Source organism: Pelodiscus sinensis, chromosome 19 (genome assembly GCF_052426305.1).
Source record: "Pelodiscus sinensis isolate ZL-2025 chromosome 19, ASM5242630v1, whole genome shotgun sequence".
Classification (NCBI taxonomy): domain Eukaryota; kingdom Metazoa; phylum Chordata; order Testudines; family Trionychidae; genus Pelodiscus; species Pelodiscus sinensis.
Genome location: NC_143070.1, coordinates 18,515,936 through 18,542,173, shown reverse-complemented (window position 1 = coordinate 18,542,173; position 26,238 = coordinate 18,515,936). Strand labels below are relative to the sequence as shown.

Here is a 26,238-nt window from a genome sequence, read left to right as displayed (position 1 = left end):
CGGAGCCCTTAAAGGGGCACGGGCTGGCTACGGTGCCCGTGCCAGGTGCAAGTCTGCCAGCACCCAGCCAGAAGACCCTGCACCTTGCACGGCACAGAGCCACCCACCCAATGCCCCCCAGCCCACCCCCTCTTCCCGGGACCAGGTTGGCGGCTCCCGGGAGCTTGCCCGGGACCGCAAGAGGCGGGCACCTTCCTGGGCTAGTGCAGACATCGTGGACCTCGTCTACGATCTCCGCACTAGGCACAGGAAAATGGCCGTCTAGGGCAGGAGAGCTGCCAGCCTGGCCACCCAGGAGCAGGTGTGCATGAAAATCAAGGGGGTCCACTGAGACCCCTGACCCTGAGCCCTGAGCTTACAATGGCTGTCCTGGGTCAGACCAAAGGTCCATCTAGCCCAGTAGCCTGTCTGCCGACAGCAGCCAACACTAGGGACCCTGGAGGGGATGGACCGAAGACAGTGACCAAGCCATTTGTCTCGTGCCATCCCTCTCCAGCCTTCCACAAACTTTGGGCAGGGACACCACTCCTACCCCCTGGCTAAGACTACTCCAAGGACCCAACCTCCATGACTTGATCTCACTTCTAGTAGTAGCCTTCACAGCCTCCTGCAGCAAGGAGTTCCACAGGTTGACTATTTGCTTTGTGAAGAACAACTTTCTTTTACTAGTTTGAAGCCTGCTACCCGTTCCTTTCCTTTGGTGTCCTCTAGTCCTTCTTTATGGGAACTCATGAAGAACTTTTCTGAATGCACCCTCTCCACCCAACCCCTGCTTTTAGAGACCTCTATCCTGTCCCCGCTCCATCTCCTCTTTTCTAAGCTGAGCAGTCCCAGTCTCTGTAGCCTCTCTTCATCTGGGACCTGTTCCCAACCCCTGATCATGTTAGTTGCCCTCCCCTCTCCCAGCCTTTCTCTTCCCCTCTCCCACCTCCTTTTCCCAGTCTCCCCCAGTTTTGTTCAATAAAGACAGAGTCAATGTTGAAAGAAACGTTATCTTTATTTTGTACATCAGGAAGGGGGGCTAGGGAAGGGTAAGTGGAAGGAGGTGAGGGAGGAATGGGGTACGAGCCCCCGATGGGAAGGACTGGGCTGGCTCTGCGGGCTTCTGGGGGTGGAAGCTCTCCTGCAGCCCCCCGATTGCCCCCTCTCCCCAGATGACAGCCTGCGGCAAGTGCAGCCGGTCTGATGGCCGAGTGCTGTGATGTGCTGAGTGTGGGCACTCCGGGCACTCCAAGCCAGGACTGGTTTTCAAGCGGGGCACTCCTGAGAACTGTCTGTCCGGGGTGGGGGTCGGGACCCTTTAAGCGCAGCCCTCGGCTAGCCTGAGACAGCATCTCCACGCTCTAAGTCCTCCTCTGATGCCCTGCCGGCACTGCTTCCGGCCATCCTTAAGCCCTGTTCAGGGTCCACATTAAGTGCAGCCGGTCTGATGGCCGAGTGCTGTGATGTGCTGAGTGTGGGCACTCCGGGCACTCCAAGCCAGGACTGCTTTGCAAGTGGGGCACCCCTGAGAACTGTCTGTCCGGGGTGGGTGTCGGGACCCTTTAAGCGCAGCTCTCGGCTAGCCTGAGACAGCATCTCCACGCTCTAAGTCCTCCTCCGATGCCCTGCCGGCACTGCTTCCGGCCATCCTTAAGCCCTGTTCAGGGTCCACTCAATGTGGACTTGCTAGTTCAATTAGCAAAATGCTAATTCGAACTAGTTTTTAGTTCTAGACGCGTTAGTTCGAATTAGCTTAGTTCGAATTAACTAATTTGAACTAAGTTAGTTCAAATTAGCGCTGTAGTGTAGACATACCCTCTAGGGCTAAACTGTAGCACCAAAGACCCTACCAGTAACAGTCAGCAGCTCTTTAGTAAAAAGGGCCCACACGTAGAAAATATGGATAACAAAATCTACATGTTTTGTTAGACCATAAAGTGCTGCCAGACCATTGTTGATTTCTTCTGTAAAAGACGAAATTGGCTGGCTACTTCCTGAAGCTACTGTCTATATTGGGAAAGATTCTTTTACACAAATCCACTTTGATACTGCACTGCAGTTTTCAAAAGAAATCTCATCCGCTTTTAGCACCCCACAGTTGTTGTTCTCTTTAGGGAGATGTACTGCCTTGAACCTGAGAAAAAACACAAATCCGTTAGAATTGCTGAATAAGATTTTTAGCAGCTTTTCCTCAGACATGTCTCTCAGATTTCTTCCTTAGCCACTGAAATGTTCCTGCAGAGCCCTTATTGATAAAACTCTTCTTAGCCCATGACCCTGTAGTAGCAGCTGTTTGGCCTGGGTCTGCTTCTGGAAAATGACTCCTCCATATTACCAAACCCAGCCCACAGCATTAGCCCAACCACTGATAGAAGCTGTGGAATGAGTCTCAGGACTCCTCTCTGTGCAAGGACCTGTACCTAGCACAGAACACACCTTGCACCCAGACATCGCTTCTGCCATCACCATTAAGCAACAATCCTGCATCCCTGCTACACATCTTACATGGACCCAGAGGGTTATAAAAAAAAAAAAACCCCACACCACTCACAGTGTTCGATTTACCACAGAGCCGTCCATCCAAACCAAATGCACCGAGGATGATGTAAAAGTGAGGTCAAGCCACATCTGGGGTGTGTCTTTGGTGATAGTTTGAATGAAAGCCTGTAAGTGACAGGGAAGAATGAAGGGACAGGGAAAGGAGGGTTCAGAGGTTAAGGTACTAGCTAGAGACTCAGGAACTGGTGTCCATTCACCACTCCATCTCAACTAAGGATGTAACAGTGTAGTCAATTAACCAGTTAATTGATAAGCAAAAGTTTATAGGTTAATGCTACAGACCAGGGGTTCTCAAACTTGGGATATCACAACACCCCTCTCAGTTGCTCATGACCCCCTCTAATTTGTTTGTGACCCCCCAGGGGGTCAGGACCCACAGTTTGGGAAACACTGCTATAGACTACACACATTACCCTCCCCCACCCCAGCCAGTACATTTTTTAGCAGGCTGGCCAGCAACCTGTCTCAGTCCTGGCTTGTGCTGGGTCTGGGACCTACCCGGCTGCAGCTATGCATTTAAAGTGTATTAGGAGCTGGGCAGGTAGACAGCCCGGCTCTGTTCTGGCTCATTACTTCAGACTCTACTCAAACAGGGGTTGCTGGAACCCCATGCTGCTGCCTCTATATCAGAGGCAAGAGCACAGGGCGACAGGCAGCCGGTCCATGAGGGGAGATGGTTTTTAAACTGGCTACCCTTCTGGACCAGCTTCCACCTGGCACCCCATGATGCTGCCTGTGATACAGAGGGAGTAGTCCAGGGTAGCAGGGGGCTCCTTGGGAGTGGAGCCAGAGCGCACTGGCTGCTGGCTCTGCCCCCGGGGACTATAGAATAGTCGAGAAACCAATAAGAATTCATGTGGTTAATCAACCCAAACAGCACAGCAGTGGTGTGTATCAATTGCAACCAGTGCTGCTCATATCTCCAGGAAAGTGTTATTTACCATCTCGGCCTGGTCCCGGATCGCCAGCAGTCGGGAGTCCCTCCTTGAACAGTCATTGCGGCTCTTGTTCCAGAGACTTTTATCTTTAGACACCCAGTAGCACTGGTCCCGGTGCAGCCGCCAGTCTTGGGGGCAGAGCTTGCACCCTGGTCCTTCTGGAGGGGAAAATGGAAATGCGTTAGAGATAAAAGTTCTGAACGTCAAACTCGTGCACAGCCTCAACATTCAGTAGCCCCATTGCCTGGGCTTGGTTTGAGGGCAGGCCCAATATTCAGGAAGCAGCAGATGCTGCAGGCCAGAGGGGGAGAGGGTGTAATAAGTGAAACTGAGTACCTCAACTCTAAAATTGCACTGGCTAATGTAGGTGAAGCTCAGCTAAAAAATTCTCCTTCTCTTCCTCCCTCTATACATTCCCAGGCACTAGGCAACAGCCATTAACTCTCTCATTCCAGTTGGTGTAATAGCTACAGGAGTGCTACTTCATGTCCATTCCAATCAGGTGCATACATGCGCATGTGCACAGAAGCCCAAAGATTTTTGCCTAGCAGTGACCACCAAGTCAGCCTGGGCAACCCTGGATTGGCGCCAATACGGCACTCGATATATCTCCCCGCTGACCAGCCAACCCCCAGTGTCGCTTTACTGCTTAATGAAGGCAGCTGGAGCAGCTCACTCTTGCTCTGCAAGTGCTCCTAGCAGGAATTCAAGCCTGTCATTGGTCAGATGTTAGTTAGCATTAGTAGTAGACTGTTCAAGGAAAGGGGGGGGGGAGGAGGAACTGCATTTCCTCCCCTTCCCTGGCTGGTGCATGCCTTGGTTCCCAAATTTTAAAGCTTGCCAGGCTCCGGGTAAAGCTTATACCAAAAAGCGACCCTCACATGGGGTGCATGAAGTGTTTGGGTGAAGGTGGCCAGAAAAAGCAGAGCTGCATCTGTATGAGTTTTCATCCACAAACACGGAAAGATCGAGAGCAGAGACCTAGAATCTTGCTCATAGAGGGAACTTTTGAGTCCCTGTCTGGTCAGCACTGCTCCATCAGCCCAGAGCGCTCTGGTGCTATCAATCCGTGATATGGCATCGAGTAGGGACTGGCACTGGCATGGCACCAACTGCAGGGGCAATAGGTGCAAGTCTGCCTCCACCTTGCCTCAGATGCAACAGACACACGAGAGGGGCCAATCCGCTAGTCCTCCGAGGAAGCAGGCGGCCACTCCTAAGCACCAGCCACAGCTCCAGCAAGCTAAGATTGTATCCGCTGGCCCATCGACTCCTGCCCCACAAAGGGCCCAGTTGAGTCCGACCCACCGCCATTGCCCAGACCGTGACAGCCAGGGCATCGACTCATCTACGCTGGAGACATTCGAGGCAGCCCAGGAGTGGATTCAAATGATGGCGCCAGATCCTTCTACGGTTCCCAGTGCCATCACATGGTTGGCCCTTTCCACTACCACAATCAACATCCTCAGTGCAGCGCTGTCCAGTGCAGATGACTCACAAAGCCACGTCTTACAGGTCGTCAGTCCCACTGCTCGGCCCCACCCAGCATCATGCTGCCTTGGTCTTCAGCCCCAGAGACATGTCTGATGCAGACTCCCTACCACTCCAGAAGGTGCGGCTGCAGGAGACTGAGGTCTTGGCATCACCACCTGCCTCCATGAGGACAGTGGCCACCAGCCAGGAATCTGCTGCAGGGGCCCTTATGGGCCCCCTGGGCCTATTGCTAGGCCCAAGGTACAACCCAGGGTCCTAGAGCCAGATTGACTTGGGTGGGCTTGGTGTTGGAGTTCACCAAGACCACACGCCAGGAATGCTACCACTGCCATCGACACCCACTATTTGCATGGCACTGGCAGACATCAATGCGTCTACCTGCTCTTTGGCTCTTTAGTACACCTCGGCATCTACCTCAGCACCATTAGCGGGCACGGGCCTCCTGACAATGCTGACAGCCTTCAGCAACAGTAGCTCCAGCACCGATAGTTCCAGCACCGGGTGTTACAGCACCGCTGCCCAGTCCAGCATCATTGGCGGCTGCTTCAACATTGCTGGGTAACACTGAGGTACTGACTGCCGGCTCCAGCACCCTATGCAGCATTGGCATCGATCGGGCACCGGAACCTGCCCCTGCGCCAGCATCCAAAATGAACTGGCCGCCTCAGACATGAGGAGACACCCTGAGGATGGAGGGCAGTGATTCAGCCCAAACCCCATCCTCTCCTTGTTCTCGTCACCTGAGGAAGCAGGTCAAGGCTCCGCCATTGCACCGGCTCTGGAGGAGAGGGCCCTGCATCAGCTTTTATGCAAGGTGGCCCATGACTTGGTCATACGTGCAGAGGAGGTCCCCAAGGATACAGATCTAGTTGTGCATATCCTCACTCTGCAAGACCTTCCTTCATTGCCCTCCCCATCAAAAAGACAATTTTGGACATGAGCAAGTCTCTCTGGTAGACCCCTGCCCCTTTGCATGAAATAATGACTTTCATTCCTCTTTGCCATAGGTTGCAATCTAAGGGGTATAAACATGTGTCCAGTTGTCCACCCCCAGGTTCTGCTAATGGATGCCACTAACCAGAAATAGCACCAGGGGTTCCAGGAGCCTTCCCTAAAGAACAAAAGCCAAAAAGTTGGACCTGTTTGGGAGAAAAATGGGGAGTGGGGGCTATAACTTAGGGCTGAGCAGATGTAGGCCTTTATCGGCCCTACTGGCTGAATAGTCTATGTTTAGAGAGCTGTTACCACAGGACTCCCAGGAGGAGTTTACCTTCCTTTACCAGGGAAGTAAACTAGTTACAAGGACCTCGTTACAAGCAGCCCTCAATAGAGCTGATGTGGCGGCTTGTACTTTAGTCACAGGGGTGGCCATGAGAAGGAGCTCCTAGCTCCAAATGTTGGGCCTACATCATGAGGTCTGACAAACGCTGCAAGATTTGCCATCTGAAGGGTCCACGTTGTTTTCAGAAAGGATGGACAGAAGGCTTCACAGCTTAAAAGATTCAAGGGTGACTTTAATGTCTTAAGTTAAAAGCGCAGGAGATCTAGGTTGGAGATGAGGAAAACTATTTCCCTAGGAGGGTGGGGACGCACTGGGATAGGTTACTGGGAGGGGGTGGAATCTCCATCCCTAGAGGTATTTAACTCCCAAGCTTGACAAAGCCCTGGCTGGGATGATTGAGGTGGTTGGATTCTATGACTCCTGAGGTCTCTTCCAGCCATCGGATTCTATGATGCTAATGTCCTTGAGTATTCACACCCCAGCACCTCAGCGCAGGGATTTTGGGCCTCAACCACCACCACATTCCTTCCAGCCTTCAAAACATCAGGACTCTTTCCATAGAAGGAAACATAGTGGCAAGAGAAGGCAAAAAACTCAGCCCTTGGCCAGAGCTCTGGCCAGTCCAAACCATCTCCCGGATCGAAGAAAACCTTTGAAGGAGTGCCCAGGGATGGCATACCAGCCCCCTTTGCCCCCAGATCCAGACAGGCTTACCTTTACTTCCTGACTATCCCCCTTCCACTGTGCTTGGTCCTGCATGACCTCACCATTGGGTGCTAAGCACAGGAGAGAAGGAATAGAGGAGGTTCCTCAGGAGTACAGGGGCTGGGGGCTTAACTCTTGGAATTTCCTAATACTGAAGGCCCAGGGCAGTCTCGTACCCATTCTCAATGTAGGGAACGCAACAAGTTCAGAAGCAGGTACGAGTTCCGCGGTATCATCCCAGCGGATCTCCTCCTGGATAGTCTCCTGTATCTTTGAACGCTATAGCCTTGTACATTTCCCCACACCAGCTATTACAGCACATTCCACCCATTCAGCCACGGATTTTCCCACTCACATCCCAACTCACGAGATGGTACCAATGTGTTCCTCATCCACACATTCCACAATCACCCAGCAGGCCAGAGATGATGCAGCCTTCGGAAGAGCAGTGCTTCCATCAGCTTGTGACACCGACCCAACCTCCTAAAGTCTAGACTAGTCAGTCCCCTGACTGGAATGCACATGAACAAAGCACTCAAAGAAGGAAAAATGGCTCCTCCCCTTTCGTAACTGTTGTTCTACAAGAGGTGTTGTTCGTATGCACTCCAATACTCTCCTCCTACCTCTCTGTCCAAGTAGCCAGCAAGAAGGAACCGGGGGACTGGCAGGTCAGCAAGACTATATATCAAATGCCATAAAGGGCCTACTCTGGGTGGTAGCTAGGCTGACCCGGCGGTTGCTGCTAGGCAAAAATCTCCTGGCTTCTGTGCACATACACATCTGAGTGGTAACTGATGAACACCACGTCTCAAAGAACATGTCCATTGCAAAGGTGAGTAACTGTTTTATACTACATTTTCTTTATATTTTAGAAATGTCTGTTCGTTCAAGAACTTCTCCTAAATGGTAAGAGCTAGGACCACCACATTTGATATGCAGCTTCCTTTTCTCCTAACTAAAGCAAGGTCAGGGGTTGGCTGTGCCAGGAAAACAGGAAATGCCTGGAATTTCCTAATTTGCCATAACATGGAAAGGGAAGGGCAGACACAAGAGATGCAATACTCATAGTCACCGCTGGGGGGGCAGCAAGCCTGCAGTAGAGCTCTATCCTGCAGAATTGGGGAGGGGGGAGAGGCAGGAGGCAGCCACACAACCATGGGATTGGCCAGCTGGGGGGCTGCCATCTTGCCTGCCAGCAGCCAAGATAAGTGGGGAGGAGGAGGAGAGAAACTCCCCATGGCTCTCCCCCAACCCCAAGATGGGCTGTGGGGAGGGACAAAACCCTACTGCTACCCCAGTAGGGGCCAGCCTCCTGCCCTGAAAAACCCAGTAAGTCTTTCGTTATAAAAATAAACTTTGAGTTGCAAAGTTGAAGTTGGAAATGCCATATTGTACTGAATAGCTTCACAGTCACCGAGTGTTTGGGGAGCCATAGGACACGAGACTCAATTAGATTTGTACACCAAAAGAGGAAGCTGCAATAGGGAAAAACAGGAGGTAACCATTCAGTAGAGACTGTAGCCCAAGACACTCACAAATGGAGGCTGAATGACAGTTGTGTGGGTAACTATAAATCTGGCACTTGCTAACTTTTGAGGACATGGCTTGTAACCTTCCTGTGCCCGAATCTCCTAATTTAAAAAAAAAATCAAACCACACAACAATTCTGTGACATGCAGCTGGAACAACTGTTCTATCCTGAATAGGGATATTAAATAGCAGTTTCTAAGCTAATCAAGTAGTCGATAAGGGGGTTCACTATTGCTCTGCTTTTCAGGGTCGGCTCTACTGTGAGACGAATGCCTCAGGTGCCAGACTGGGGCAGGGGGCCACTAGGACCCAGAGTGTAGAAAATTGGGTCTGCTGCTGGTGCAGATGTATTCTCTCTGCTCTAGATGCACAGAGATGGTGGAGTGCTGTGCTGGAGGAAGGAGGGCACAAGAGACCTTTCAAAGTTTTCCAGCCCTGCTGCTTTTTAAATAGTAAACCAGGCTCCTACTACATTCAAAGTTTTCCAGCCCTGCTGCTTTTTAAATAGTAAACCAGGCTCCTACTACATTCAAAGTTTTCCAGCCCTGCTGCTTTTTAAATAGTAAACCAGGCTCCTACTACATTTAAAAGGCAGAAGTGCAGCAGTCGGGACTAGGCACAAGCTGGGACTCCGCTATCCCAGTTTACGTAGTTTCCCTTCTGTGCCTCAGCCTCCCCATCGAGCAAGTGCTGAGGGAAACCAGATTTTAAGCCAGCTCCCCCCCTAACACCAGCTCTTGCCGCCTCTGATGCAGAGGCAGCAAGGGGAGGAGGAGGAAGCGACTAGTCAAATAGACTTGGCTATTCGATAAGCCCTAGGCTCATTGGGTAGTCAGCTCACTGCTTACGTCTATAAATCCTAAACCAGCAGCAGGGTTTGGATCCTGGGTCTGCAGTACCACACCTCACTGCAACTGCTCCAGCAACAGGAATCATTATTCTTGCAGTGAACAGGACAAGTCTGTTACGATGAGGGAAGGGAACAGGCCTGGGTGGTCCAAAGGAAGCCACCCAGCTCTCTTCCTCTGCAGCAGGAGCTTCTACCCCATGTGGTGTCTGTCCCCAGGAACAAGCAGCTGTCAGACCCCTGGAGCCAGAGGCTGGGTGAGGGGCAGCCTGGCCTTGCTCTTGCCCTCTCCTCAGCGTCATTTCCAACTGCTCAGCGATGAAGTTGAAGTGAGAACTTCTCAAGACCCTGCCACCATGGTAACATTAGGGGCCCTAAACATGGGAGTTGCTGCCAGGTGCCCTGCAAGCAGTTTATAGAGTGAGATTTATGGCAGGCAGTGCAGTGACTGGTGTCATTATGTCAGCTGACCACTATACAGCGCTGCAATGCAAGGAGCGGCTGAGAGGAGGTACCTGCTGGCTTGTTGGGAGATGATTCACACATGAATTGTTTCAAGCGGGAATGGAGATCTGTCGGGTCACGGCTGCTCTTGGATCCACGGATGATTTGCTCGTTGGTACGGTTCTCCAGGGAATTCAGTGGCCCTCCGGTCTGAGAAACTTCAAAACAGCCCAAGCATGAATGGCAGTTGCAACACAGGGATTAGCAAACTGGGGAGGGGGCGGCGGTGTACAACAAGTTACACTCTGTAGTTCCTACATCCAGCTCTGGCCAAAGACGGAACACGATAGAGAGAGAGAAGCTCATTTCCTGCACAGCATCATGTGTCTCCCACTTTTCCCTGCACACTGATCAGCGAACACCACTGCAAGGAGGGGAATTCCCTCCCCCCAGCTCAATAAGCTTGTCCCAGTGACACTGTAACCTCACTTCCTGGGCAGCTGTGGGCCTAAGGAACTTGTCTGGGGTTAGGCAGGGAGCCTTGAAGAGCTTGGAATTGTATCCGGATCTCTTGGGTGCCAGCCACCAGGGCAGTGAGCACAGGACACGTGCTCTGTTCCCGACCCCCGTTACCTCTGTTGCTGCCTCTGTATGCCGGGAGTGTCTGCACACGGGTTTGTATCGAGGGAGAGGTACAGATCAATGTCCGAGCCTCACTGTTACTTGTCTGCAGCTCAGTGCTCGGATGTTACTGGCCTGGCCTCGCCTGCCTTCCTCCCCCTTGGCTGCCCCCACAGCAGGATTGACAGGGGCTACACTGAACTTCTACACACCTAGGAAGTGACTGCAATGGCAACGGGACCCACAAGGCCTGGCAGGGCTCCCAGATGCCCCATTCAATGGATGGGGAGACAGAGAGAGAGGTACCTACAAATGGGACCCATTATAGTCAGCAGGCTAGACAGGGGCTGCCCAAGCCAGCCAGTAGGAGACAGTAAACAGTGGTGTGCCCTGCATCCCGCCCTTCTCACAGCTCAACACCTCAGCCCTGGAGCCAGGTACCTACACCAGCTCTTGGCAGAAGCAGGCACCTAACTCCCCTAAAAATGGCTGGGGGGAGGGGAGGAGAAAAGGCAGCCTCTGAGAAAAGCTTTAACCCCCTGGCAGGGCTCTCGGCTGGATGTGGGGCTGCTTCCCCCTCCCTTTCCCTGGTGAGCAGAGATCAGAGAGCAGAGATGTTCCCATTGCTCGGGGGAGGGGTGCCCTAAGTAAGAGACCAGAGGGGCTCTGCTAAGTCACTACTGAATTAAATAACCGAAGTGGAACAACTTCCACAGGAAATACTGAGAGATCTCCCTGACCCCCCTCCAGAGCTCAGTGGCTGGGCCCTCCCCTGGTCAGACCCCATCTCACCTCAGGCAGAGGGGACTGGAACCAGGGTGTGTCACATCCCAGGTGGGGGCCCTAACCATAGGGGTAGGGATCTCCCCCCTCCCCCCCACACACACACCTGTTTCACAGAATCCAGCAGCCCAAGCCCACCTGCCAGATCCCGCCCCATGGATACGACAGGCCGAGGGCCAAGCAGCAGCACCTGCCCAGAGACAGACACTGAACCCCTGAGGGAATGTCTGTGACAAAACTGCCGACCCCAGGGGAGCTCAGGTGCCCCCAGGGCGCTTGAAACCGGGACTTTGGTGCCTTAGTGCCCCTTTGGGGAACTGGCCACGGTGCCTGGATCCCCCTTGCGCACACACAGAGAATGGGGACCTGCCTCACAGGACTGAGGAGAAATCTGTTCGCTCCTGTCGGACCTAAAAGAAACCCAGAGACATTCATGGAGGATGGGTCCATCAGTGGCTCTTAGCCAGAATGGGCTGGGAGGGGGTCCCTGGCCTCTGTCTGCCAGGAGCTGGGAATGGGTGACAGGGAGGGATCACTGGATTCCCTGGTCTGTTCCCTCCCTCTGGGGCACCTGGGTTTGGCTGGCAGACAGGACCCTGGGCTGGATGGACCTTTGGTCTGACCCAGTCTGGCTGCTCTTATGAAAGACCCAAGAGCGACTCAGAGCCCAGGAGCAGGCACCCGGGCGCTGTGAGCAACAGAGGCAGAAAGCTCCATGCCCAGAGACTGAATCAGCAGAGGGTGGGAACTTACCTCCCAGAACCGCTGCTAAAGCAACAATGATGACCACCAGAGCCACAATTATGGTCCAGAGGACAGCTGGACGTTTCCATATTGCACATTTCCTGGAGCTGGAAGGAGCCCGATCACCTGGACAATAAAACCATTAATGAGACCAGAACTGTGCCTGCTTTCACCACAGATATTAATGCCCCACCCAGGCTGCGGAGGAGACTCTCACGCCCCAAATCACCCCTATGTGGATCAAGGGCAAACTCTGGCAAGAGACTGGCAGGCCGGGGAGAGTTCACCATAGAGGGGAGGGGAGCGAGACGGGGCAGGACAAGTCGTCTGTGCAGTAACATCTGGGACCGAAAAGGTAGCTGGGAGCATTTATTGGTGAAGGTTTGGGCAGTTCCTGCTCGCCCCCTGGTGGCCTGGGGCGGCGCTCTGGGTGCGCCTCTCCTCGGTTTCCCTTGATTGGCAGCAGTAGGTTGGCTTCAATAGCCCAGGAAAAGGAGAAAACACTCATGAGCAAAGCAGAACGTCCCTTTTTAAAAAGGCTTCAGGACAGAAGCAATTAAAACAAGCAGCTCATACAGTCCCCACCACAGAACCCAGCAGTGCAGGGTGCCAGGTGGGAGCTGATCCATGAGGGGAACCAGTTTAAAAAAAACCCCACTCCCCTCATGGACTCCGCCTGGTTCTCCTCCTGTTGCCCTGTGCTACTGCCTCTGATACAGAGGCACCAGTGCAGGGTGGCAGCAGCCCCTGTCCACGGGAGGGGCTGAGCTCCCAGACCCAGCACAAGCCAGAGCAGAGACGGGCTGCCTGCCTGCCCAGCTACTAATACACTTTCAATGCAGAGCTGCAGCAGGGATAGGTCCAGGACTTGGCACAAGCTGGGACTGAGCCAGGTTCCTGGCCAATCTGCTAAAAAAAGTTACTGGCTGGGATGGGGGGAGGGAAACGAGTGTTGTCTATAGCATTTTACTTCTCAATTAACTGGTTAATCAACTCCCAACCAGACTAGGGATATACTAGTGTAGAGGAGTGGGGGAGAGAACAGGTGCAGTCTGCATCATTAACCGATAAGCTTTTGCTTATTGGTTAATAAACTACACTGATACATCCCTACTTCAGCTCCCTCTTCCTCTAAAAATAGCCCATGTCTGTAGTGGAAAAGGGCTGCTTTGATTGCACCCCAAGCTGTCCCACCTCTAGCCTGTCCCTTAAAGGGGTCGTTAGCCCCTTCCCTTCGCTCTGGTCTCACAACACAAGAACAAGGGGCCATTCAATGAGATCACAACACTGGGAAAAGAAACCATTCTCCAGCCACACAAAACTGACACCAGGAACTCAGGAAAGCGAACACATGGGCTGGGTAGCATGAGGTTTGCCGTCATTAACAACCAAAGGCTGGCTTGAAATGATAAGAGCTCCTCCACCACCTCACAGAGCGTGAATCCAGGGAACCGCTGTGGCTGTCCCATCCTAGCAAATACTCTCTCCCTAGGGCCCAGAGTCACACCTGAGGGCATGGTAAGTGCACTAGCAAAACAGAAGTGAACATGCTGCAGCTACGCCTGCTCCCTGCCGTGCACAAAGACAGGGCCCCGTACGTGGTCAGAGTGTGCACCCCACAGCACACTGCTGCTCAGGCATGGAGGGAGGGTCAGACCCTTCCACACAAACAGCAAGAACAGGAACCACCTGGGCATGAGCCAAGTGTTAAGGGGACAGAACACAGGCAATCCTAACACATACAGAACTGCCGCACACGACTGTAACTAGAAGTATGGAGCTGAGTCCCCTGGAGCAATACGGCCCCTGCTGCAGAGCTCAGGATGGGCTGGGGCAGTTGCAGACTCTCTGTATTGCGTGTAACTCAGAATCTCTCCCCAGCCTGTTCCTAGGCAGACAAGTTCCAACTACCTGGTTCTCCTCCGTTCTCTGAATCTCTGTTGCTGTCAAAGGACGACTGCTGCTCCAGCATCTGTTTTGCCTCCTTGGACTCCACCCCCTTCCCCATTTCTCCTCTCTCAGCAAGGCAGCAGTGGGTGCTGGGCTCCGATCAATTCCCTCTCCCTGGCTGCTAGAAAGTGCTTCATGCAGAGGCTGCCGGGTCACTTCCAGCGTCCCTGGCTTCGGCACCGCTCTCAGCTGACCTAGAACCTGCAATGACACTGTCAGGACAACGTAAGGGTCGGTGTGTTCGTGTGCGGCGTCCCATCCCCACGTCCAGCAGAACAGACCCTCGCCCTAAGCGCAGGCTGATACCTAACCCCCTCCCTCAACACCCCCCCTCTCCTCAGTGCACACCACTGGCTCCCCCTCTCTAGCCCCTCTGAGGCTCTGTCTGCACGTAAAGTAGAAGCAGCCATGGCAGCACTGTCAGCTGGAGGCACGGACATGGCACACGCGCTGGCAGAGCTTTCCCCGTGCTCTGTATAAACTAGGGATGTTAAATAGCAGTTCACTGAACAGTTGCGTAACCTCATGACATTTGATCGGTTAGTCGACTGTTCGATAGTCCCCAGGGATGGGGATGGCAGCTGCTGTATCAGAGGCAGCAGCACAGGGTGCCAAGCGGGAGCTGGTCCAGGAGGGGCACCAGTTTACAAACCAGCTCCCCTTACTGTCCAGCTGCCCGTTGCCCTGCGCTGCTGCTTCTGAGAAAGAGGCAGCAGCACGGGGTGGCAGCAGCCCCTGTCCAGGGGGGGTCTGAGCGCCTGGACCCGGCGTGAGCCATAACTGAGCTGGGCTGCCTGCCCACCTGCCTCTTAATACACACGAAATGCAGAGTTGAAATGGGGGTAGGTCCTGGACCCAGTATGAGCCAGGACTGAGCTGCCTGTCTGCTCTGCTCCTAATACACTTGAAATCCAGAGCTGCAGTAGGGGTAAGTCCCAGCCCCATTGCAAACCAGGACTGAGCCAGGCTGCTGGCCAGCCTGCTAAAAAATGCACTGGCAAGCGGTAGGGGGGAAAATGCGTGTGGTCTGTAGCATAAACCTATCAGCTTATGCTTATCAGTTAATCAACTGCACTATTACATCTCTAATGATAAACCACCTCCATGAAGGGAGCTAAGAGCGCTGGGAGCACGGCCCCCCGCCAACCTTTTCTCTCGCTCAGGCCTCATTAGGTCAATGTAAGGCAGCTTATGCTGGCCTGACTTCTCTAAGCATTGACACAAAAATGTAGCTTCCATGGATATAAGGGATTATGTCATTGAGGCCATAAACTACATCTAGTTAAGAGGCCCCATATAAAAAAAAGTTATTTTCACAGAAAGGACACTAAATATATAAACATGAAAGCTTTATGTTGGCATATATACAAAAGTGGAGTTGTAAAAATAGAATAAGACATCTTGCATTATACCGGTTTGCATTATAAACTAGTTTCGAATTAACATCTGTGATTTCTTAATTAGTAGATATGAAAACTTTCTAGCTACAGCAACACAGAAGCAGCTTACATAATGGAGGTAGTACCAACTGCACATCGTATTACAGTTTAACACTGATTTAAAAAAAGAAAAAAACATTTTCTTTTGTGATTTTTTTGGAGCGCAAAGCCACTGATGATGTCCTCAAAAATGTATCACTTTTGATGCATAGAATATTTTGGGCAGATGCTTTTCTTGCAGCATTGTTCTCTGCAGTGCATTCTGAATAGAGATCATTTTTGCAACTGAAATTCCTTCTGAGCAGTTTGTCTCAGTTAAACTTTAAAAAAAAGAAAAAAAAAAACCACAACCCTGTAGAGTTGTTTCTATATTAGAGAATCCTGACTGAATCTTAACTTGGAAGATGAAAGGACATTCAAGGAAAATTGTGCAGATAAAGATGGTTTAATAAAGCACTGCGAGGCCTGTATTTCCGCATCAAGGTTTACATTGACATCTTGAGGACAGCAGTGCTTCTGATGAAAAACTTTCATTTAGCTGTTTCTCAGAGGCATCTATAACAACATTCAACATTCCTGTGATGGGAAGAACACCTCAGCAGTCCAGCACCCTGGCATTTAATTTCAAAAAGGGGAATTACACAAAAATGAGGAGGTTAGTTAAACAGAAATTAAAAGGCACAGTGACTAGAGCCAAATCCCTGAAAGCTCCATGGAAATTTTTTAAAGACACCATAATAGAGGCCCAACTTAAATGTATACCCCAAATTAAAAAACATAGCAAGAGACCTAAAAAAGAATCACAGTGGCTTAACCACCATGTAAAAGAAGCAGTGAGGGACAAAAAGGTATCTTTTAAGAAGTGGAAGGCCAATCCTAGTGAGATAAATAGAAAGGAACATAAACACTGTCAAATATGAAATAGAAAATAAGACCTAGAATATCTTCCTGCCCCTGTATAAAACTATGGTATGCCCACATCTTGAATACTGTGTGCAGATGTGGTCTCCTCACCTCAGAAAAGATATTTTGGCCTTGGAAAGGGTTCAGAAAAGGGCAACTAAAATGATTAGGGGTTTGGAACGGGTCCCATATGAGGAGAGGTTAAAGCAACTGGGACTTTTCAGTTTAGAAAAGAGGAGACTGAGGGGGGATATGATAGAGGTCTATAAAATCATGAGTGGTGGAGAGGGCTGATAAAGAAAAGTTATTTATTAGTTCCCTAAATAGAAGAACTAGAGGACACCAAATGAAATTAATGGGGAGCAGGTTTAAAACTAATAAAAGAAAGTTCTTTTTCACACAGCGTGTAGTCAACTTGTGGAACTCCTTGCCAGAGGAGGCTGTGAAGGCTAGGACTATTATAGAGTTTAAAGAGAAGCTAGATAATTTCATGGAGGTTAGGTCCATAAAAGGCTATTAGCCAGGGGATAAAATGGTGTCCTTGGCCTCTGTTTGTCAGAGGCTGGAGAGAGATGGCAGGATACAAATTGCTTGATCCTTGTCTTCGGTCCACCCTCTCTGGGGCACCTGGTGCTGGCCACTGTCGGTAGACAGGCTACTGGGCTCAATGGACCTTTGGTCTGACCCAGTATGGCCATTCTTATATTTTTATGTTCTTAGCTAAGTCAAGCAAAAATCAAAAATTATTTCCAACATTTTCATATAGGATTGCTCTTTCCTTCAAATTGGGTTCACTTGCATCCATTACAGGGTTACAGGATTCCACCCAAACTGTCTTGCAAAGGAAGTCTTTCAACAACTTCTTTTATCTGCAAATTTGCAATCTACATCAGACTCTTTAGATTGACATTCAATTTCATCAGAACTTTCACAGGCTTTTTTCGAGAACTGGGTAGAGTATTGTGTAAAGTTTTGCACATGCACAAAGGGTTATTTGTGCATCCATCCTGTAGGGGGCTTGCTGGTTTTGTGGAACGGATTCAGAGGATTGCAAATATCAACTCTAATTCCTCCATTTTCTTGTGCAGCATACCAACGTCTCTCCGTGTATCACCTTTTCCTCTGCCGTCAGTGTGATGGGTCCCCCGCGCCATGCTTTTGTAAAATTCTCTTGTGGATACAAATATGCATCACTCAATGCTTTGGACAAAATACCTCCTGTATACAGCCTGTCATTGTTAATGTCTCCATCTGCTGGGTCTGTAGATCTTATTTTGGTGCATGTATCACTCTTAAAATTAGAGATATGGGGTAGGGAACGGTTACCAATCTAAAATGGGCAAATGGAAGCCATCAAGGGTGTTTCCCTCAATGTTTGAGTCATCACCTGTAAACAGCCTCCTTTGACCCTGAATCTAAGCAGTGGTTGGTCATAGGAAGTCACATGATCACCCAAACTGGTAGGGAGTGACCAAGTTTTCCATGGCAGGGAACAAGGTAGCAACAAAGAATTCCTGCCCAAAAGAAAGATTATTTAAGATGCAAAGTTTTCAGGCTCTTTGTCTTTGGCTAGCAGGTCACTCAAGAGAAGGAACCCCAGGGAAAAAAAAGATTCTCTCTGGCTTGGAGGTTTAGCTGAAATAACAGTTTTAGGATAAGTTTGCACTGAGCTTTAATCTGTTAGAACTAGCCATGTGTTTTCTGTTATTTTAAATCTGTAATTCACTGTCTGTTTGCACTTCCAACCACTTAAATCCTACTGCTTGTACTTAATAAAATCAATAGCACCATGGAGCCATTGCTGTACATGCCAGCTGCTTTCAGGAGTGGTGCAGGGCCAAGGCAGGAGTAAGATGCCTTAACCCCACTGCTCCACCACCCAGAAGCCATCTCAGCTAAACGTGTCCAGACAGAGCCTCCTTCCTGAACCCCTGCACCAGCCCTGAACCTCCTCCTGCACCCAACCTTCTGTCCCAGACACGAGTCCCCTGCTTGCACCCTGAACCCTCTCCTGCTTGCACCCTGCTCCTTCCTAGAGCTTGCACCTTGAACCCCCTCCTGGCCCCCAATCCTCCACCTTGAGCTAAGCCCAGAGCCCCTCCCACACTCCAAACACCTTGGTCCAAGACCAAAACCTGCACCCCAACCCCCTAGCCCAGAGTGGTGAAAGTGAGTGAGGATGAGGGGATAAGGGGGATGGAGTGAGCAGGGTGAGGCCTCAGAGAAGGAGTGGAGCAGGAAGGAAGTAGAGGCAAGGTGTTTGGGTTTGAGGTAGATATTACATTGCACTTAAATTGAAAAAGTGACCTTGTGGTTAGAAAGGTTGCAGACCTCTGCCTTAGAGACTAACAGAATGATTAGATCATGAGCTTTCCTGGGTAAAACCCACTTCATCAGGTAAGTGAGGAGGAAATATAAAGCCTGGAGTATACATAACCCAAAAAAACACAAACAAACAAACACCACACACACACAAAACAAACACACACCTCCTAAAAACAAAACCTGTCAACATAGGAGCAGTCATAATGAAGCTTTAATTAAGTCTGGGTGGATGTGTATCACTGGTGATCACTAGGGATGATAAATATCGGTTAACTGATTAGTCAATTAACCTCACAAATTCTTATCCATTACTCAACTAATCTATAGTACCTGGGGGTAAGGCTGGCAGCCAGTGCAGTCCGGCCTCACCCCCCAGGAACCTCCCGCCACTCCACGTTGCCGTATCAGAGGCTGCAGTGCAGGGTGCCAGGCGGGAGCTGGTCTATGAGGGGAGCCAGTTTGAAAACCAGCTTTCCTCTCAGACCCATTGCCCCTTGCTGCTGCATCTGATTCAGAGGCAGCAGTGCAGGGTGGCAGCAGCCCCTACCTGGGGAAGGGGTTTGAGCTCCTGAACCCATCACAAGTTGGAACTGACCCACCTGGCTCCTAACACACTTTAAATGCAGAGCCACAGCAGAAGTAAGTCCTGGACCTGACACCAGCAAGGACTGAGTCGAGCTGCTGGTCAGCCTGTGAAAAAAATTTACTGGCAGGGGGGATGGGGAAGGGAGGCAGGAGAAACACGTGTTGTCTGTAACATTAGCTAATAAGCTTTGGCTTATTGGTTAATCGACTACACTATTACATCCTTAGTGAACACCTACAGCCACCAGCTCAAACCCCTCCAGCACATCACTGACAATCTACAACAGGGGTGGGGACCCTCAGGCCCAGGGGCTGGATGCAGACCCTGGCTTGCCTGGATCCAGCCCCCAAGACTCAGGAGTCCCCCCCCCTCCCACAATCACTCCACCGTAGGGCTAGGGCACACAAGATCTCACATATGCACACGTGTGGGCCCCCCCCACACTGATTTTTCTGTGGGTCAGTGGGCCCTGTCCCAAAAGAGGTTCCCTGCCCCTGCTCGACAAACTACCCTGGAAAACAATCCCTCACTCACGGGCCTTGGGAGACAGGCCAGTCCTCAACCGGTCCATGTAGTTAGTGGATTAGCCAATGGGGCCCATGCCCAGCGGCCCTAGGAAATGGACACCCAGGAAAAAGGACACCCACACACCCATCCCGCTCTGCCCGGTGCTCTTGCCAGGGAGCAGGGACTTGCCCCTTTCTGGCTGCTTGGCATGCCTACTGGGGAGTAGGGCTGCTTTGTAAGCAGCAAGGCAGGAATTGGGGAGGGGGTCCTTCATGCTCCCGCTAGGAATCAGATTCTCTGTTTTCATTTTAAAATGCCCCTGAATGTCCTCTGCTTGGTGAGAAACACTCCCGATTGGAACCCAGGTACAGCGAGAGGCCCAGAAAGCCAAGACCCAAAGGGTAACTGAAGAAAACAGTATTTTGTTATTACCGTGCCAAACTTATGACACGAGTATTGGATCCCTGAACCCCACCCTCTCCAGTCCAGCCCACTTCTCCCCATGCCCCAGCCCTTCTGCATTCAGCCCAGACTATAGTCTATCTATTAGTCCTTTCGGCTCCTAATGGAGCATAAGGCATCCGCAGTCACTCTCCATCTCTTGGGAACCTTAGGGATAGTCTTTGATCCCATGTTAAGCCCTTTGAAATGTAAAATGACTAAGTGCAGATGCCCACAAGGCCAACCACAAAACATTCCCTAACCCTCCTCCCCCACTTTAACAATTGCTTACATTATCTAGAGCAGGCATGTCCAAAGTCCGGCCCGTGGGCCAATTGCGGCCCGTGTTCCGGTTTAATACGGCCCCACAGGTAATTTGGCAATATCTATCTTTTATGGCCCCCAACGAATCCATATGTATTGAGATGAATACATTGTAAAATCTCAGTTAATGTCAGATGGTCTAAATCAGTTATAAATATATTTGGACACAACATATATACTTGGTGTTATGTTCCTGTTCATATTTTTTGAACTTAAAAGTTGACAGACAACCTTTATTACCAATAATATGTAATGTACTTTACAATGTTCCTGACATATATTTCAGCTTCCTGGATTTTTTTTTTCATCTGGCCTTCAGATATGAAAGGCAGAGTGATTTAACACCTGTTTAGATTTGTCATCTATGTGACGAAATGAAAAGTATGCCGTTTGCAATAAACTTTGCATAAAATAGTTAATTTGCATTTAATTTTAATGGTTCAAAGAATGTCAGGCAAAATGGTCGGCCCTCACGCATGTTCACTTCATCAAATCTGGCCCTCTTTGAAAAAAGTTTGGACACCCCTGATCTAGAGCTAACAACTGATAACACAGTGCTCACTAGTGACAGAAATGTAGCCGTGTTAGTCTGGTGTAGCTGAAACAAAATACAGGACTATGTAGCACTTTGGTTGTGACTATTTTCTCCCACTATTTGATCTGAGGAAGTGGGTCTGGCCCACGAAAGCTCATCATCTAATAAACCATCTTGTTAATCTTTAAAGTGCTACATAGCCCTGTATTTTGTTACAGTGCTCGCTGTACTGTGAGACACAGGCATGCCCTCGCAGTGGCAGACAGGTTGCTCTCCTTGCTTTGATCTATTATCACTTTAAACTGGAAGCGGGAGAGCTGCAGTACCTTTAGCTGGACACAGGAACCTTTAAACACCAGATAGCCCCTGGACTGCAACAACAAGCCAACCCTTTGGATTCAAGTTAAAAAAAAGACAGATCCCAGCTCCTTTTCCTCCCCCCCACACCCGAAGCCTATAATTCAGCCCTGCCCTCTCCCATCCCCACCAGCCCAACCTTGCCCCTCCTGTCTCTCCCCCTACTGTGCCCAGCCATATCATCCGACATTCTCCCCTCCCTATCACCCTACTCAACCCCTCCCTTCTTCCCACCCTTTTGCCCCATGCAGCCCTGCTCTGTCCCTCCCCCTCCATACCAGCCAGCCCCACTTCTCCCCATATAATCCAGCCCTCCCCTCATGCAGTGCAGCTCAGCCCCTCTCCCCAAACCATACAACACCCTGCCCCCAACCCTTCCTGCCTCCCTCTCCATTATCATCCCTCTCCTCTTCCCCCTCATTTGGCAGTCCAGGGAGCATGAGGCACCACTAGGAATTCTGCCGCCTTCATCTCCCCATGGAATGGTCCCCAACCATCACCATCATTTTGGTATCGGCTGAACTGGGCCATGGCTCCTCTGAGTCTGCAGTGACTCACAACAACCCCCCTCCCACAAGGCAGTGGAGATGGGACCCAGGCATCCTGCTAAAAACTGCCTCCCCCCGCCGTGGGGTGATACGCACCTCAGAGCCTCCCTCCTTCCCAGGGAGCAGCTCCCACCCCACAAGGTGAGTACGAAAGGAGGAGAGGGAGCTGCCCCCCACCACTCTGAAAGTAGGGGGAAGAACCCCAGGATCTCCCTAGTGCAGGTAGGGAGGGAAAATGGGGGTTACTCCAACTTTGCTCCTCCCCAAAATAGAGGTGCCCCCTTGCAGAGCTCCCAGGATTAGTGCAGAAGAAGGGAGAATTAGGGGTGCCCCAGGGGTAGCTCCCCCAAAACCACACTGCCTCAGGATTACTACAAGAAGAGGGAAGGGGTCTGTAAAATCCTCCCCTGCCCCATCCCTCTTCTTCCACTGCCCCACAGACATGGGGCAGAGCGGCTCCCAGGCCGTGAGACCATTAGCGACTGGGGCCCAGCAACTCCCACCTGGATCCAGCCTGCACATCCCGGCTCGGTAATGTTCTGCTCCTTAATTCACAGCCCTTTCAGCTACACTCTGCTGTGTGCCAGTGCCCCACTTTGTAGTACACCACACAATAGAGCTTTCTAAGGGTCAGCCAGAGTGCCAAGGAGCTAATCTAATCACCAGGGGAGAAGACACAATCAAGAAGACTCATTTCACAGTCAGCTGGGATATTGTCTCAGTTTGACAGAGTGCCAAGCCACTTGTAACAGTGTGAATAAGAGCTGGGAAAGACTCCAACCCAAGAGTGTGTGGGGGGTGCCCTCACAGAGACAGGTGTGTAGCAACTCGCTGTCCCCCACCAGTGTGAAATAGGGTCCCAGCTGGACTGGAGTTTGAGGGGACGTTTATAATTTGGGGGCATTAGGGTGTGTAAGCAAACGTAAGCAGGCAGTGCAGTCTTTAGTGGCAGTGGCAAATTCAATAGGCGTTTTCTACCTACATTCTGTGTGTTTGTGGAGTTTGATTCCCCACTACCTCAAGTGTCTGCTTAACTAATGCTATAAAGCATGGAATTATAAAGTTAATATCATATATATAGTAGCCCACTGTCTAAGTCTGTAATGCCAAAATGCTGGCTGTTCCCTCTGGGCGGCCCATGCTGCATGGGGAGAGCGGGGCCCAAACAGCTGCTTGCTCCCCGTGAAGGCCCGGCTGAGCGGCGCAGAAGTCAACCGAGTGCCAGAGTGGGAGGGGAAGGGGGGCAGGGCAGTGACGTGCCGCGTGACAGCGGCTCCAGGCCCCGCCCCCTGGCCATGAATGTCACCGCCCCGCCCCCCTTCGCCTTCTGACTTCCCCGCCACTCAGCCAGGCTGCCGCGTGGGAGCAAGCAGTGCAAGCGACCGTTTGGGCGTCGCACCCCCCATGCAGCATGGGGAGTGCGGAGCCCAAATGGCCATTTGGGCTCTGCGGTCCCCCAAGTGAGAAGCAGGAGGGGGAGGAGAAGTGAAAGAAAGAGAGGCAGGAGGTGGAGGAGAGCTGAGAGAGAGGGGGAGAGGCAGTAGGAAGAGGAAGAGAGAGAGACCGATGTGAAGGAGAGACCTGAAAATCCCATCTTATGATGGGTTAATTGGCTAGTTATTGAAATAATCCTGAATCTGACCTGGGCCCCATCACTCACTGGTCTATGCGTGATGGGCTCTCTCTCTCATGGAATATTCTGCCTTCCATGGCTTGATTTGACTTTCCTGGCACATTGCAAAGCTCATATGCGCTGGGAATGGGATTCCTGGCTAATGGGAAAGTGCACTTGGGGATTTTAAGGTGCCTTGAAAACTCAGGCTTTCTCCATTTATTAAGCAACTGAATCACCAGGCATGTGATTTTAAGATACTTTGTTATTTCTATCCACGCGGCCCAGATATGGTTGAGATTTATTTTCTAGAATATTGTGAGTGCAAGATTACTTCAGGTTTTCTATCGCACACATGACGGTGCTATTTAGGTAGTAATGATGGCTTTGAGGGGTGGGTTTTCTCGGTGAAATCAAAACATGCTCTGTCATACCGAGATCCCTCTTTGGTTTGATTGTCACTGCTTTGAAGTTGTGGCGGTAGAAACACCATCATACTGAGATTCCTGTATGTACTGCCTCTTCATACTCTCACCCATGGATAGAAAGTCCTCAGGTGACAGATCCCTGTCAGAATTATGAGCGTTGGGAACCACAGTCACACTCCTATGGCACTGTGGCATGAGGTTACATCAGGGATGTGGCTCCTTATCACCACATTTCCTTCATGTGGGTGTTTCCTTAAATCTGCAGTCTAGTCTGATCAGACTTCAAGCCCTTGGATCTGTACATTTATACTCAAGTATGTCTCTTCCCTGCAGAGTTAACCTGGGTCAATGGCATTGGGTCTGAGCAGCTGGTTGCACCTGTAATGTGTGAAATCAGCCACACTTCACAGCTGTATTCAAATCACTGTGTCCTCACTGGTGCAGCATCCCCTCGTGAGAGTGACTAGGACTTCTGGGTTCTTTGTGCTTCAGGGAGGGGAGCTGCACGAGGAGGTCTTCCCCAGCGAGTGTGAGGAGAACTTGTCCTCTCTGTTGGGTATATAGCGGGAACAGTGTGAAGCCACTGGAAGACTATCAGCATTGGCGTGGTACAGCCTGTATCGTCACTACAAAACAGGCATGTTACCAGACCAAGTGAAGTGAGCACCTAGGCTCTTGCCTACAGCCCCAGATGAGCCTACTAGCCTGGGTTTATAGCACCAAACTCAGATTGGGTGGGTGGGTGAGTCGTTGAAGCGATATGCGAGTAAAAGCTTAGTTAACTCTGCAGTGAAGATATATATGCCATCATATGCCAGCAATGCCCCTCTGCCATATACATCAGCCAAACTAGACAGTCCCTATGTAAAAGAATAAAGCAGTGGCCCTCAGCCTTTTGGGGCTGCCACGTGTCTGGGGCAGGAGGCTGCGCATGCGCCGGGCGTGCAAGAATGGTTCAGGCTGGCCCTGGTCAATAAGCAGGTGCATGTAAATGCACCGGTGGGCGCTATGGCACCCACGGGCACCACGTTGGGGACCACTGGAATAAAGGGACACCAATCAGATATCAGGAATGGTAACATTCAAAAACCTGTAGGAGAACACTTCAGTCTCCCTGGACACACAGTAGCAGATTTAAAATTAGCCATCCTACCACAAGCAGCAGAGAAAGAAGTGATGGAGGGAAAGAGAAGGAAGGGGGAAAAAAGGGTTGTTCATTACAGAATCCATAGCAAATGAGGCTGATCGAGTGGGTTCTTAATACCCAGTGCTTAGGTTTTTACGTCACCAGGGTGTGGAAGGCAGCGGCTCATCCAGTTAAGGCTCTTGTTTAAACCTCTATTCAAGGGGTCATACTAGTAAATGGAGTCAAGTTCTGCAAACCTCTCTCCAGCTGGTATTTGAAATTGCCTTGTAATAATATTGTCATTTTTAGATCCATTAGTGAGTGCCTGGGCAAAATAACGTTAAACCAACTTTAATCCCACTGTGTGGGGGAGCGATCTTAAAACCCTGTTTATTTCTCTCCATCCCACCGTCAACCTGGGTATTCACTTCCCTAACTCCCACCTCCGAGAAGAGATCATTTTTAAACTACTCCTTGCACAGCGCTGTTTGTATAATCATACCGCCCCCACCCTATTCACAGGGCTTCAGAACAGTCTCTGCCGTTTATTAGTCATCGTCTCTCTGGCAGAAGCCAGCTCTCTCTCCCCTCAACAGTGCGCAGCTCTTCCCCTCAGCCTCTGTGCTGTAGCAAAACAATTAGACAATCTCGACACCCGGAGGCCGGGCGACGTTTCCTGCGTATCCCGGCCGCTCGCAGGAGCAGCTGGGGTAGAAGTTTGTTGCGAATCGGGCAGGGGGACACTTGCCCCGCAGCCCCTGTGAGCTCAGCCGAGCCTGCGGCACCCAGCGGGACGATGCAGGTGTCTGGGCGGGCGAGGGAGGTGCCGGGCACCCCGCTCCCCACAGACTCTCCCTGCCTCCCGCTGGCCTCCCTCCAGCCGGCCGCGTGTTCGGCTGCCGGGCGAGTTAAAGGCTCCCCCGCCCCGGTGCCAAACAGCCCCAGCGGCCATGCCCGGCAGCAGCACCGCCTGCCCCGCAAGGGACCCGGGGCTCAGCCGCCCCATCCAGCGCGCGGCAGCCCAGCCGCAGCCCCGGGGAACAGAGGGGAGGGGGAGCCGCCGCCACTCACCGCGATCCGCTGCCGCCGCGCTCCCCGCGGCGATTGCGCGCAGAATCCGGAAACCGGTCTTATATATGGAAATCCTTCCGCCCTTGGCTTCGGCAACACTATTGACCCCAAGCAAGAAAACAGTCCCAAGCAAACTGTGTGGTGTGTGTGTGGGGGG

At 51.2% G+C, this 26,238-nt stretch overlaps 1 protein-coding gene across 2 annotated transcripts; it reads right to left on the bottom strand.

Annotated features, from left to right (window-relative positions):
• Nucleotides 1-1,009: 1,009 nt before the first annotated feature.
• Nucleotides 1,010-26,238, bottom strand: LOC102458986 (killer cell lectin-like receptor subfamily B member 1B allele B). Of its 2 annotated transcripts, none has more exons than XM_075913748.2 (7): nucleotides 26,082-26,238; nucleotides 13,841-14,091; nucleotides 11,939-12,055; nucleotides 9,853-9,999; nucleotides 3,483-3,637; nucleotides 2,534-2,646; nucleotides 1,010-2,116 (listed from the first exon to the last, which is right to left on the bottom strand). In XM_075913748.2, exons 2-7 carry the CDS (start codon nucleotides 13,935-13,937, stop codon nucleotides 1,990-1,992), a joined length of 756 nt encoding a protein of 251 aa, XP_075769863.2. In that variant the 5' UTR covers nucleotides 13,938-14,091; nucleotides 26,082-26,238; the 3' UTR covers nucleotides 1,010-1,989. The 2 variants fall into 2 exon arrangements, with proteins under 2 accessions (XP_075769863.2, XP_075769866.2); XM_075913751.2 differs by having other exon boundaries at nucleotides 13,841-14,080; nucleotides 26,082-26,150.

Excerpts from the sequence above, each read along its gene's own strand:
- LOC102458986 (XM_075913748.2), bottom strand. The coding sequence starts at position 13,937 with ATGGGGAAGGGGGTGGAGTCCAAGGAGGCAAAACAGATGCTGGAGCAG. Across the intron at positions 12,056-13,840 it reads AGAGAACGGAGGAGAACCAG|GTGATCGGGCTCCTTCCAGC; the intron begins GTAGTTGGAACT and ends TTTATTGTCCAG. Across the intron at positions 10,000-11,938 it reads TTTAGCAGCGGTTCTGGGAG|TTTCTCAGACCGGAGGGCCA; the intron begins GTAAGTTCCCAC and ends GCTGTTTTGAAG.